General features: G+C 44.4%; 1 protein-coding gene across 1 annotated transcript in view; it reads right to left on the bottom strand.

Moving 5' to 3' along the window:
- Window positions 1–407: 407 nt before the first annotated feature.
- The window catches only part of LOC142814458 (phospholipid-transporting ATPase ABCA3-like), a 67,055-nt gene continuing 54,611 nt past the window's right edge, over window positions 408–12,851 (bottom strand). Inside the window, exons 6-9 of the mRNA XM_075893221.1 lie at window positions 7,345–7,555; window positions 5,596–5,848; window positions 735–787; window positions 408–418 (exon numbers count right to left, since the gene is read on the bottom strand). Of these exons, the coding sequence (XP_075749336.1) occupies window positions 408–418; window positions 735–787; window positions 5,596–5,848; window positions 7,345–7,555 (528 nt within the window). The remainder of the gene's footprint in view (window positions 419–734; window positions 788–5,595; window positions 5,849–7,344; window positions 7,556–12,851) is intronic.

The raw sequence follows: 12,851 nt of genomic DNA, 5'->3' as shown, positions 1-12,851 counted from the left end.
TCATATCTATTATAAGTAGAAGTATTGTTCATCATTTTAACGAGAAGCGAGGTACCCAGTTTCCGTAAGACATATTGTGCCTTTTTGTTGATGCTGCGGATTATGACGAAGATTTATCGGTTAGAGTTTTTACCAGGTATGGAAGTATAAACAATGCTACAACGTTAAACACCTATGCTGACCGATCTAAGTTGCCTCAGTGTGCTATACTCCCTCAATTTATTAGGCAAATACTTTCGTAAGTTATGATATTGTTGCATTACCATTGTACATAAAAACCTAATCATTCCTCTCTCTAAGGTAAAAAAAAAATTAAGCTGAATCCACCAACGAGGTAAGCCAATCTAAATATTACCAACTAGCATCTATATTGTATGAAATGATCACAACTGCTTCTGGAGAATTTATTACCGTGTTCCTGCAGGGCGAAAAAAGAGAACGCAAGAAGCAAGCGCATACGAGAGGCTTGCCCCAAGCTGCGCTTTTATTCACAACTTGTTTTTAGAAAAACTGGTTTTCATCTACAAAATATGCTCTTTAAGCAAAGTACGAAGGTGGGAAGTTTGCACAAAGGGACATCGTTGAAAGATTGCACAGAAAAGAGGAGATAATTTTTTTAGTTTCGCCCTATCCTGTGCCTTTACCAAGTTAGCAGTTGGAAATGCTTTTCAAAGCTTATTCTCCTCGAGTATTATTCCGCGTTACATTCTTCTCAAGGAAACCGCTGGGCTCACCTGCATTTGGAATGTGCACATCTTTTCGTCCACCAACCCATTCCGTGTATATTCTGGTGGCATAATGAAAGGAAAAAGAGATACATAATTGCTAACATATCGTATCAACTTATTGTGAGACATATTTCACTGATAATTATGTTGGGGTTTTCGAATACAAAACTACACCTATAATAAAAAAATTATTGTTCCATTTGGGCTAGCTCGTCCATACTTTCACTTAAAGTGCTTAAACGAAACGAACAGCCCAGTTGAGGACAAATGAGAGGTCATGTTGCTTTGCTTTACCGAAAGGTACATGCGCACCACATCGCGTGCCCTGACTGGTGGAGTCGGATAAAAATATAAAATTACTTCACTGCCCTTAGTTTTATTCTGGGGGCTTAGTGGCAGCAATACCAGCCTAAACAGCGGTATTAGGTTAGCGATGAATGTTTCGCATGGCCGAGCATTGCGATCCCAGTATCTTGCATCTTATAATACACGATACATTATTGAATCTAACCAAAATACAGATACAGATACTCGTGTTACGAGACGCATCACGATACAAACACCAGATGCTCAAAGAGCACTAAAGATAGTGACTCGGACACATGTATCTTCGACACTGCCCAGGCTTGACTGCAGAAAACATTTAGGGCGCTAATGTAAGTAGAAGTAACCTGTCCCTTATTTATCTGTAAGATTCGATGGAAGCGAATCAATTGCAGTAATTTGGTGCATGTGCGCGCTTGCAGCCTTTAAGAGTGGAGATTTCCATGCCGCAGGTGCAACACGAGAGCTTTCTTGAAAGAGGACGAACGCTCTCGAGGACCACTAGTGTAGCTGCGACAGTCAGTAGCAAAGGATATAGGGTGAGAGAGACGCTGGCGTTGCAGCCCTGTTGCCACACTTGCTGAGTGGAGGAGCAGAGGTGTTCGCACGCGTTGTTCCTTAGTAAACCACCTGAAGCACCACACATGTGTTTGTGATGCCACGTGTGTTTGTTAACACTTTGCGCTAAGCTGCTTTTTCACGTCATGCACTGCATTCCGGTCATAACTGCGTAAGGCAAACTCGGCTAAGTAATCACGTTGCTCGGCTAAGTAGACACGTTGCTAAGTGGTCTTGTTGAAACACCAGCAGTCCGAACCATGCACACCTGGGAGATGCCAACACAGCGCCAATACCGACTGGGAGCTGAAAAAACAAAAAAAAGCCCTTCCACTAAAAAATGGCAGGCACAAAACTTGTCCGTTCAAGCCAGGTTCAATGAGTATACAGGCGCCCTTCAGTAGAAGATGACAAAGCTTTCGAAATGTTCGAAACCGCGCGTACGCCGTCACGTAAGACCTTAGAGGAGTGACCCGTGCTCTGAACTGGACGCAGTCGACGATGAGCTGCTATTGTCAACAGGTACTTGCAAGACAAGGGCTGTTTCGCCAGCAAGCGCACTGGCGACAAGAGTGGCAGCACTTCAGCTAGGCAGGATGTGGCGCAGATGACCCCGTATTATGGCTGGAGAGGTCAACCTAGTTCGAGTGAGGCTACTCTGGATGCATCAAACGCGCACAGCATTATTCGTGGACATTGGTGACGCAAGCCGCCTTTTCGTAGCAAGCTCATGAAGCCAGCCCCCCTTGGGCCACGTCAGCTCACACTGGGTCAGCACCGCTAGGTCTAACCACTGAGGCCTCACCACGTCCGCGAGTACGTCACGCAATGACGACGACGGGTGACTTCTGGAGTGGCATGAACGGTGATGTTTGTCGGTAGCCCAGAGAACCCCAATAGAAACAGAACACGACGAACTCAGGACTTCAGTTGAGAAACGTAAGTAGGAACAGACCTTTGGTTCAGGGACAACAAGGCCACACGATAGGAGTTGCTTGTCAGAAAAGAATCAATGAGGCTATTTACCTTCGACAAGTATGGACAATATTCTGTTTGGGTTTTTTATAACTGTTTTCAAGAGTACTTGCATCTCTGCACATTTTTAGAGTAACGTGTGTTTGCTTTCAATAAATATATTGTCACGATGAGCCTTCTGTGAAAATATGTGGCGCCGTAAAATTGATTTCATCTCGGTTCATCCCTCGTAACCAGCCGACACTGTGACGATTAAGCTGAGGGCAATGTGTACACATGTGTACACGTTAAAGTATACGCAAATCACAAATGCGTGAGGAATAAATAAATTAACTCTATAACTATCTCTCACATTATCCACCATGGTTGCCGGGAAGATAGTTTCTTCTTCTTGCCAAAACTTTTGTGCCTAGTTTTTTGTACCGTTCTGCGCCTTGTTCAATTGTTTGTCTTCGTTTATGTTGTCTTGATTTCTCTCTTATGTTCGTGTTTGCATAATTAGCCTTTTCACCACTGTAACCTCTGAATTTTGCAAGTGATGCAGGAAGTGGTGTGCCTCTTTGTGCCTGAATACAATACTTCTTTACCTTTCTGTCACTGACGAATTATGATTGAAGATGATTTTCACCTGAGGGATGCGACATTCCTAATCTGTGAAAAAAAAACAATATGAAATTCTTGCCATCATGCTTCATTCATCGTAAGGTCTAGACGTGCAGCACCAACCGTCACTTACAGCTGCCCGTTTGCAACGTCATGGCTCTTAACAGAGTGTGAACACTGCCTGATTTTTCCATGCACACATGCGATGCAACTCGCTCAAGCACTAAAAAACTAGATATAATGAAACAACAGTTGAAGTCGCATTTATGGTGGTCCAAGTAAGCTTATTTCTTGATTTCGCCGTCAGCGCTCTTTGTTGAAAAAATTACTCGCGCATAATATAATTCATTTGCGAAGTGCCTTTTAAATAAAAGTTGAGTAGCAAAGCGGGTGCTGCAAATTACAAAGCTGATAGGCACTTTCCTTACAGTTTCTTTTATTGCACAGAATTAAGTTAATCTTTTCTTATTAGCAGTTGTTAGTGTACGAACTGTAAGCACCTATATGTATACGGAAGTAAGATAATAAATAAACAGGACTGAAAGGTAACTTTCATATTCAGTGATACCTTTTAGTTTTTAGCAAGTTCAGTGGGTAGGGTATTGTTGGTATTACCTACGAAAGCAATGCGATTTGCTAATTCTGGTGAAAAGGGGTTTTTGAGTTTTCAGCAGAAGTAGCGGCTTTTTTTCGAAAGTATTTTGGAAAGTTTCGCGCCTTTTCTTTCTGTTCGTTGAGTAAATGTGTTTTTATCATCGCGTCCGTCTCTCTTCAGTACATCGGATCTGCTGGTTGATATATAGGACTTGCGTTGTATTCTTTGTGTGGCCGGTTTATTAAGCGCTAATATGTCTAGTACAACTGTCACTTTTCCAGTTCACTATGTTCTGTGAACTGTGGGAGTTTTGATGGAATAAAACGCATCGAAAATTAAGGTTGCATCTGTGCTACGATGTCCTCAGTGTTCATGCCCGTGCCACGATGTACAGTTTTCCTGTAGTACTTCTTGCTAAATATTACAGAAAGAAACACAGCTTAATCTTTGCGTTGTCTAATGGTCTGGTGAATGGTACTTGTGGATGGTGAGGTGCACGTTGGCACGTCAATTATTAACAGGTCGTGGAAATTTCTAGGGCCCTCTATTTCGGCATCTCTCTCATTCATTTCGTTGTTTATACATGTACAGCCTGAGCAACAGCATTACTCGTGAATAGTGAATGGCCATTTATTGAGACTACGCTTCTTATTTCTATGGTGCATCTTTTTCCAGCAATATGTGCTTAAAAAGTATTCTTTGCACATGTTCTCTCTACTGCAGATATATTCGTTGCTGGATTTGTGTCATTGTTGCTTGTTGCAATTTATGCCAAATAACTGGGTCATCACCCAGACACTGAATTTTATTTAAAAACAATCAAGTACAAAAAACTGTATATTTTCGTTAATTTAATCTCTACAGCCTCGTGAAGGAACACACTGCCTCTGCGGTAGACCGATGCTAGCAAAACTATTGAATCCAATCAGCCCATGACTTGATTAGCGTGGAGTAAAGAAACTGTGACTGTAAAGCAGAAAAATAAACAAAAACCTCCCGATACAGTACAGTAAAATTTAGGCCAGCTGAAATGAAGAATGTTGTCATGTACATTGAAGAAACCTTCCGCAGTTCCGCGCAGTGACTCCGGCCAACCAGAGATAAGAGCGAAAAGTACTCCAAATGTTTCACACGAGATATCCGGCCAGCGTAAGAAGTGAAAGCTTTACTCCATAGACCTAAAGATTAAAAAAACCTTCTCTTGTGGAAGGTCAATACAAACTGATTTCACTCCCAGCGGGGAGTTCCCCTGATTCGTAGAGTAGTGGTACAGTGATGCAACTTTACAATACTGTATTTGTGAAATGTAGCGCTTGAATATGTGAAGCGAAATTCACGTCAGTGCACAACCAGTGGGGGTGCTCATGTGCCGCAGCCATCTCCAAGTAATTGCACGACTGCCGGCAACAAGCACTGTTCCTGAGGACACCACTTGGTGACAACCTTTGAGTGTTCCTATTCTTCGCTACAGCTAAGTGCATTCACCACAAATCAGATGGATCATAAACAGGAGAGGGCATATGTATCTTCAGGGTGCTCAAGCTCATTTGATGCCAGCGCCACTGGCCTCTAGCTCACCTTGACACAAAAGACGCGAAACAAAGTTAGGTAAATTTGCTTTAGCGGTGAACGCCAGCACCACCAGCACAGAAAACTACAGCTTCACTGCTCCGGAGTAAAATGCAGTGCAACCATTAGTGTTTACAGTAAAGACGTGCCAGCTTAGACAAATTTACGGCGACCGAAGAGACAGAGTAATGGTAAATGCCTAAGTGTACTGGAAACACAATTTAGGCTTGAGATGAGCCTTACTTGACATAAGCATCCTGCATCGTAGCCACTGATACTCCAGTGCTTTTAATTCCAAGCCCTTTGCTCCTGCCTTCAAGCTCCCGAAACATCGCCGGAAAGCCGCGTATCTCCATGGTATGTAGAGCGATTATTGCTTCATTTTCCTTTTCGTCCTCAATGATCGCTTGAGGTACAGTCTTTTTCACCAAAGCCAGGACCGCATCGGACTTGAAGGCCTTCTGTTCTTTTTGAATGCGTAGCTTGTAGCCAACACCTGCAGCGTACGATGCAATATGTTTAGCCCTTTGAACAACGAAAAAGGCAATCATGCATTTTAGACCACTTTTGAGTTATGAAATCAAAAATTGTAGGTTACAACAGGATGCACAACGCACATAATGACACCACAGCACTAAATTGAAAGTTTGTTATCACTTTCTTTGAGAAGCCAATACCAGAAGATCCTGTTGCTTATTATCACATGCGCGTGGCCAACCATTACATTTTAAATAGCACCTAATGGCCTTTAAAATACAAAAAAAGTCACAGTTATGCCGCAAAGGTAAAGCAGTAAGTGTAATAGCAATAGATGGGAATGTCACTCGATGAGCGCGAAGCAGATTAAACGTTCAGCATGCTGTTAAAGTACAAAGGACGCATGAAGGTTCACACAGGATGAGGGCGAACTAAACAGTGTCACAGCTGTTACTTTACCATGTTTCAGCTGCTTCTTTCGCAAACAGGGTCAGTGCAGTGAGCTAAGTTATCTTCGTTAGCACTTCAACTTCATAACAATCTTTCCGGTGAACGCACAGGACGTATAAATAGCCCACATCACGGCATAAACGCATGCTCTCTCTTGTGTACTTATTGAAATACTAATGCTTACATTATTGCACGCATGACCACTTCAGGCATGCGCCAAGTGGTTGCCGGCGGGTATAAGTTTCCGTTTCAGGTATGCTTTGTTTGGCTGTAAGCGCCAGTCTGTCCCGTCATGTTTTTCGTCTTTGTTGCTTGTCCCGCTGGTGTTTATCCATTTCGACATGTATGAACTAGCCCAGTCCTTCACACTTACATCATAGCTTGATGATGTTTTAGGGTAAATCATAAGCAATTCATGATACCAAAAGAGTTTTCTTCTTATTATTTACGCTCTGAACGCATATGTAGTCACCTGGTGTGCATCAGAATAAAGTAAACTTTTTCGAACTGCTGTTTGAAGAGTATCGACGATTTCAAAGTCACAAGTGTTGTAGGTCGAAAACATCCAGTCACCTAATTTGACAGCTCCTGATGAGACTGATGCTTGGGCTAGTTGGTGATTGGGAATCAACATATTTGCACGGCGCAAGACAACGAGTCTTTACGGCGTAACTACGTTACGGCGTAACTCGTCTCTTCTTCCGTTGTTGCACCATAACTGCTCGTAGTCGTGCGCTGTGCAACTATTTTGATTACCAGCTCCTAACATCGAAACTGGAAGCACGTTTTCAAGTTTTTTTCAAGAGAAAGGAAAGTCTCTCATTAGTTGTACACATAAAAGAACGCACGTTAAGTTCAAGAAAATCTCGTATAATTTTATGTAGCTCAAAGGAATATTTTTGAATATAATTGGACAACTAAGGGAAGAAAAGAGTAGGAAATGAGCTGGCTTTTTTCTAAAGCTCTTCTTGTCCACTGATGCTATCAAGGGACATCGGTGGACGAAACCGGATGTAATCAAGGTCTTGCGTTTGTAAACAGTGAAAGGGTCTATAGGGAACTCACCACAAGCGTTCTTGAGAAAACTAGGCGAGCCCCAGGAGATGACGCTGCCGTTGTACATCACAATGATCCGATCACCTAGAACGTCGGCTTCTTCCATGTCATGCGTGGAGAGCAGTATGCTTGCATCGCCACCTAACTCTTTTATCAAGGACCATATGCTGCGTCGCGTCTCAGGATCCAAAGCTGCCGTTGGTTCGTCGAGTATTAACACCTTTTCAGAACCATCAATAAATAGCAGTGAATGAACAATTTATTCTCAAGAAAGCTACATCTTCTCCAGTAGTTACCAAAGCTATTCGTTGAATCAGAAAGCGACTACGATTAGCGTAAACTCTAGTCTCAGAATAGCCGCTGTATGCTTTTATGTGAAATTTGGTGCACTGTTTTGGTTTACTTGACCAATTAGGCAGCATTTTCTACCGTTAACTTCACTTGACTGAATAAACACTAAACAGCCATAAATGATCTCTAATACTGGCCCACTGCCTTAAAACGTTTTGTTCACAAGCTAAATGGAGCCCGAGGTTCTGTGTCGTGATGGCTGCAGTTTCCTATGCTTAAAATACAAATTTTTGTGCAGTAAACGTCACTGCAAAACAGGCTATCGAAAATTTGTTGGAGCACTGCACCGTCTGGAAAAGAACATACGTTCGTAAAATTCATTTTCATAAACAAGCAAAGCGCTTCCCCCTTGGTTTAGGTGGAATACCCACTGCTACTCATCCGAACAAGGAAGTAGATCTTTAATGTAAGAAGAGAGAACGAATAGAGAAAGCCCTTGCTACGAGCCAGATGTTCTTATACTGGCTTTATTCTTCTCTTTGTGTAGCTGAGCATGTGCCCCTTCACGAGCCCCTGTGGCGCTGTTATCCTTACGTTATTTTTGATGCTGCGAATAGGCACTTCGATCTACTAATGCTTGTGAGTGGGTGCATATTAGATGCGCAAGGCATTGCGCGGCTGTGCAGTGCTCACCTTGGACAGGGCTGTCTGAACCCTAGTGATAATGCGGAGCAGTGTTACCAAGTCATCCAATGATACGTTTGGATGAGTGCAGCACTACATGCAAGCTTATACTTTCCACTTGTTGGCTCACCAGCTCTACGGGCACATGGTCGTTCTTGCTTTTTTGCCCCCGCCGCAAGTTTGTGTCTAAAAGGCGAACACTATATACCATAAAAAAACACAGTAGATATCAACCATCACCGAACTAAGTACCATAGTACTTTCAGGCACGCGTAATGCAATGATCTTGACAAACATCATCTCAGTTTAACATTCATGGTTTATTTTTTGTATGTCCTTGTGTTTTATGCAATAAACTTGTTCAGTCTTGAAGCTGACAATAGGACATTGTGACATCCTTCTTGGCTTGAGATTTTGCTGAGTCGCATCGACTATAGCGACACGCTCCCTGCCCTTTAAGACGCTTTTGCCATCGCACATATGAACGCGCATTTTCGCACGTGGGAGTGTAGGACATACACTGTAGATAACAACAATGCCTCGGGGGTGATCCCAGACCATTCCATCAGCCGCGTGTCGCGCTCTACGGTGAAGCCGCTGAATTTTCAAGGCAGTCTTATGAATCACACAGACCCCAACGGATAATATACACTCTAAATTGTACCACTTGTGGCACAACATGAACCTCTGGGAATCACATTATCGACACCTACACGCACGTTGAAATCCTACCTCAGCATACATCGCGGGTAAGGCAACGCCCTTATTTTGCAGCGTGAATGAGGCAGACGAAGACGTGGTAGTTCTCGTGCCTGTGCCTGTGTTTTCACTGTGCTGTGACGACCGCTCTCGGGACTTGGACCTTGTGAAGCCACCTTGTAAACGTCGCCTTCGTTCAGAACGTCACATTTTAATGGTGGAGGTGCGAAGTATTATCATCCATGCGACAGACTCATCTCAGTAGCAAGTAGCAGTAACGCAAGCCCAAATCCGGAGATTACGCCAGCGCACCATGCTAGCCGGGGAGTTCGAGGTCTGGCCTCTGAGTTTGCGCCTCGCTCTCCATCTAAAACGTTGGCAGGTATGGAGGATACTACAGATATCACCTCTGCTGCCACCTCGGCTCCTGGCGCTTTTCCCACTTTCTGAGCAAACCACGCGTTTCAAGTCCTTTTTGTGGCAGCTTCTTGAAGATGTGGAAGACTGGGTGGCTGAGTGCAAGCACGTAGCGGATTTCAATGAATGGGACGAAGTAGCGAAGCTCAGGAACGTGTACGTCATTCTTCTGGACGGTTATCGTACATGGTTCCAGAACTGCAAGGACTTCCTCTGCTGACGGCACGAGTTCTCTCTCGTACTTCTGAACACATACTCGAGCCTTGATTGTCCAGAGCGAGCGGAATGGGCCGGCCCTCCAGTCCCGCATTCAGATGCCAAATGAACGTGTTGCCATGTACGTAGAGAATATGGTGCGTCTGTTCAATTGAGCTGATTCGAGCATGCTGGAAGCCAAGAAGCGGCGTCACTTGATGTGGGCCGTGAAGGACCAGCTAAGTGATGGCCTCATTCGTAGTCGTCCCAGGACTGCTGCGGAGATCTTTACTGAAGTCGTTGCCAACGCGAAGATGCTGCAGCAGCGAAGCCAGTATGATCGGCAAATGGATGGTACCTGCACTATCGGGCCAGGATCAGTCCCGACCGACGTAAAACCGCTCCGTTAGCCTATAAGCTCGGTCGTCCGCGACGAGCTTCAACAACTGCACTAGGTGCAGCAGCAGCCGACTACTGACTGCATAGTCAGCATCAGAAGTGGCGAAGCCCAGGAGGCACTGGGTCCACCTCGTCACGACACACCCGCTCAGCTTGGCGTAACACTTCAGACGTTCGTTTAGAGCATGACAATATACGAAACTGCTGTTTACAATTACTGCGTTCATTTGGCTCACCAAGTTTTGCCGAGTAGTGAAAGTAACGCATCCACCATCAGTGTTCATCATTCAGAATGATCAGCATCACGAAGAAAATCAGAAAAAAACACAGGTGAGCTCTTTATAATCTTTCACCGCTGTAAAAATACCTCGAAGCGCAGCATAGCCAGCTTCATCGGCAATACGTGTTTGAAGCACCAGTTTAAGCTTCAGGTTGGTCATGCCAAGCCTTCCGTTGAGGCATCAACAAGACAAAAATTCATGATACGTTGGTTATAAACTAGATTCAGTTCTCAAGGGCGGATGGGGCTCTTTTCGACAAGCACAAAGAATTTTAGAGAAGAGCTGTTCCTAAACCAACAGACTTTCGCAAAAGCTGTAAAAGTGGATAAATGAGTAGATATGTGAGTGAGCCACTAGCAAGGGTAGAATACCAGCCAAGAATACCAGCTGGAAATGTGAGCAAATATTTCTCAGCACAAGAAGCGAGGTGTATGCGTGGCAGGAGCATATGCTAACTGAGCATAGTTTGCTGGAATTCAACTGTACCCGTTGTGCTTCAAGCTTGACCGTATAATTCAGAAACTTATCAGAGTATCAACCACCATGGCGATGTTGCCATGGTGATCACGGAAGTATATAGTATTTCCCGATGACCAAACTGTCTCGTCACAGATAAGCGAAAAAAAAATGTTATTAGGGAAAACGCTTTTGTACCTATGTGTTGTTTTGTCTTATTATTAGTTGTTGCAGTTCTCTAGCTTTAGTGTCACGTGGCGTGGCCCTTGAATGGATTCCGTCTTACACTGGTATCGCAGGAAACGAGGCTCCTGATGACATAGCAAATACAGCGCACAAACCTGCGGTTCCACTGTCACTGAGCGCGCACTCAGCGCGGCGGAACCTGCGGCGCGAGCTCGTTCGAAGACATCGCGACCAACTTACAGCCGGCGGCTGTTCGCCGTGCTTTGTACTAACCAGAAAGAAGCGCTCTTTTTTTTTCTCGCACCCCGGAGTGGTTCTGTCTGGCTTGTTGATCGGCGACACCGCCTCCAAAGTGCACCCTCGCCCTCCTGCATCGGCTGTGGTGAAAGAGAAACCTTGGCGCATCTCTTCCTTTCTAGCCCAGCCCTCTCCTGGCAACGCGTACCTCCCTCGCGAGCTGACAAAAAATTGGGGGACTTTTAAGCTTCGCTTTTCTGGGTTCAACGCGACAGCGAAATCCGGCCCCTAGTGAGCCCTTCAACCGCTATGTGCATACTTAATAATGCGTTTTCATACGTACACACACACGCATGCACACACGCACACAGTAGATTGTACCAGCACGCGCGCGCAAATGATACCTACAGGTTTTTGATCTAGAGCAAGAGTCGCATGGCTTCCAAGATACACGCCGTGCGCTCGCCATCTCGGAGGCCATAAAGTGTCTCACAATGCCTCACAGATAGCAGCACATTATCTAGCGTTTGCACTTTGCTTGATCAACACCTCGGTAAACACATGGTGTGTTTTGCGCTAGATCAACATAGTTGTCTATTTTTGTGTTGTTTGAAAGTTTCTGTGTGTTTTTAGCCGCGATGGCTGCGCTTTCCCTGCCTTTTTCGACGTAGTTTGAGGCCTCCCAAATGCGCCTACAAATCGCCAAATGGGCTCGCTTTCATCGTGACACTTGTCCACAAAAAGCGGTATAGGGGCCCTGAAACGCTTTTTCAAGTAACCACAAAATCAATTCACTAGAAGAGCTTATTGCCTCACGAATTCAACACTACAAACATTTCAAAAATCCGTCCAGTGTGAATGGAGTTACAAAGGTTTGTTGCATGCTGCGATTGCATTATCTCTTTTCTCGTCCCGACGAAAGTGCTGGAAGCTAAGCAGACAGAGGTTACAGGGACAAAAAAACTACGTCACCCGCGCCTCGTGACCTTGAGCACTTGTTTTTCCTTCAAATGCATGGCTTCTGCACGAGCTCTCTAGCTCGTGCAGATGGCTTCCCAGGGATGAAACGGGGGTGCCCATTCGCCATAAATAAATAAATATATAAGTAAAATAACGCACATTTACAATAACAATTTAAGAAAATAAAATTTGGAAAAAAATTTAAACACCGCTAGACGGGATTTGAACTTGCTACCTCCTAATCTCTAACCGAGTACGCTACCCACTACGCCACGCCAAAACGTGCTTGCGGGGGGGGGGGGGGTGTAAAACGACTATTTATCCGAAAAACGCGCCGTTCAACATCATGTTTACAAGTCGCACAGTCAAGACTGACACGATATTCCATCGCAAATAACAATTGCGTCTTGATTCGACAATGACGAACGGCTTCCGGGCACCGAATTGGGAAAAAATCTCAAATTGACTGGAGCAGCAGCCACAGATTGGCAGCTGTTGCTGCTGATATTCTTTTTTCCTTTGATAGCCGTTTCTAGCACTTGCTACTGGTCAACAAGTGCAGATGATTTTGATGTCTTGTTTGGTAGATATTCACGCACACAAGTGAATATTGAGTATTTTTCTTTCGCGCAAGCGACGATGTAGCAGTACACATCTGGCGTGCCAGATTACATATTTGCAGTTATATCGTTACCTGCAACTAAGAAACCG

Source organism: Rhipicephalus microplus, chromosome 4 (genome assembly GCF_043290135.1).
Source record: "Rhipicephalus microplus isolate Deutch F79 chromosome 4, USDA_Rmic, whole genome shotgun sequence".
Classification (NCBI taxonomy): domain Eukaryota; kingdom Metazoa; phylum Arthropoda; class Arachnida; order Ixodida; family Ixodidae; genus Rhipicephalus; species Rhipicephalus microplus.
Note: the sequence above shows the minus strand (reverse complement) of the source record. Positions and strands in the feature narration are given on the sequence as shown.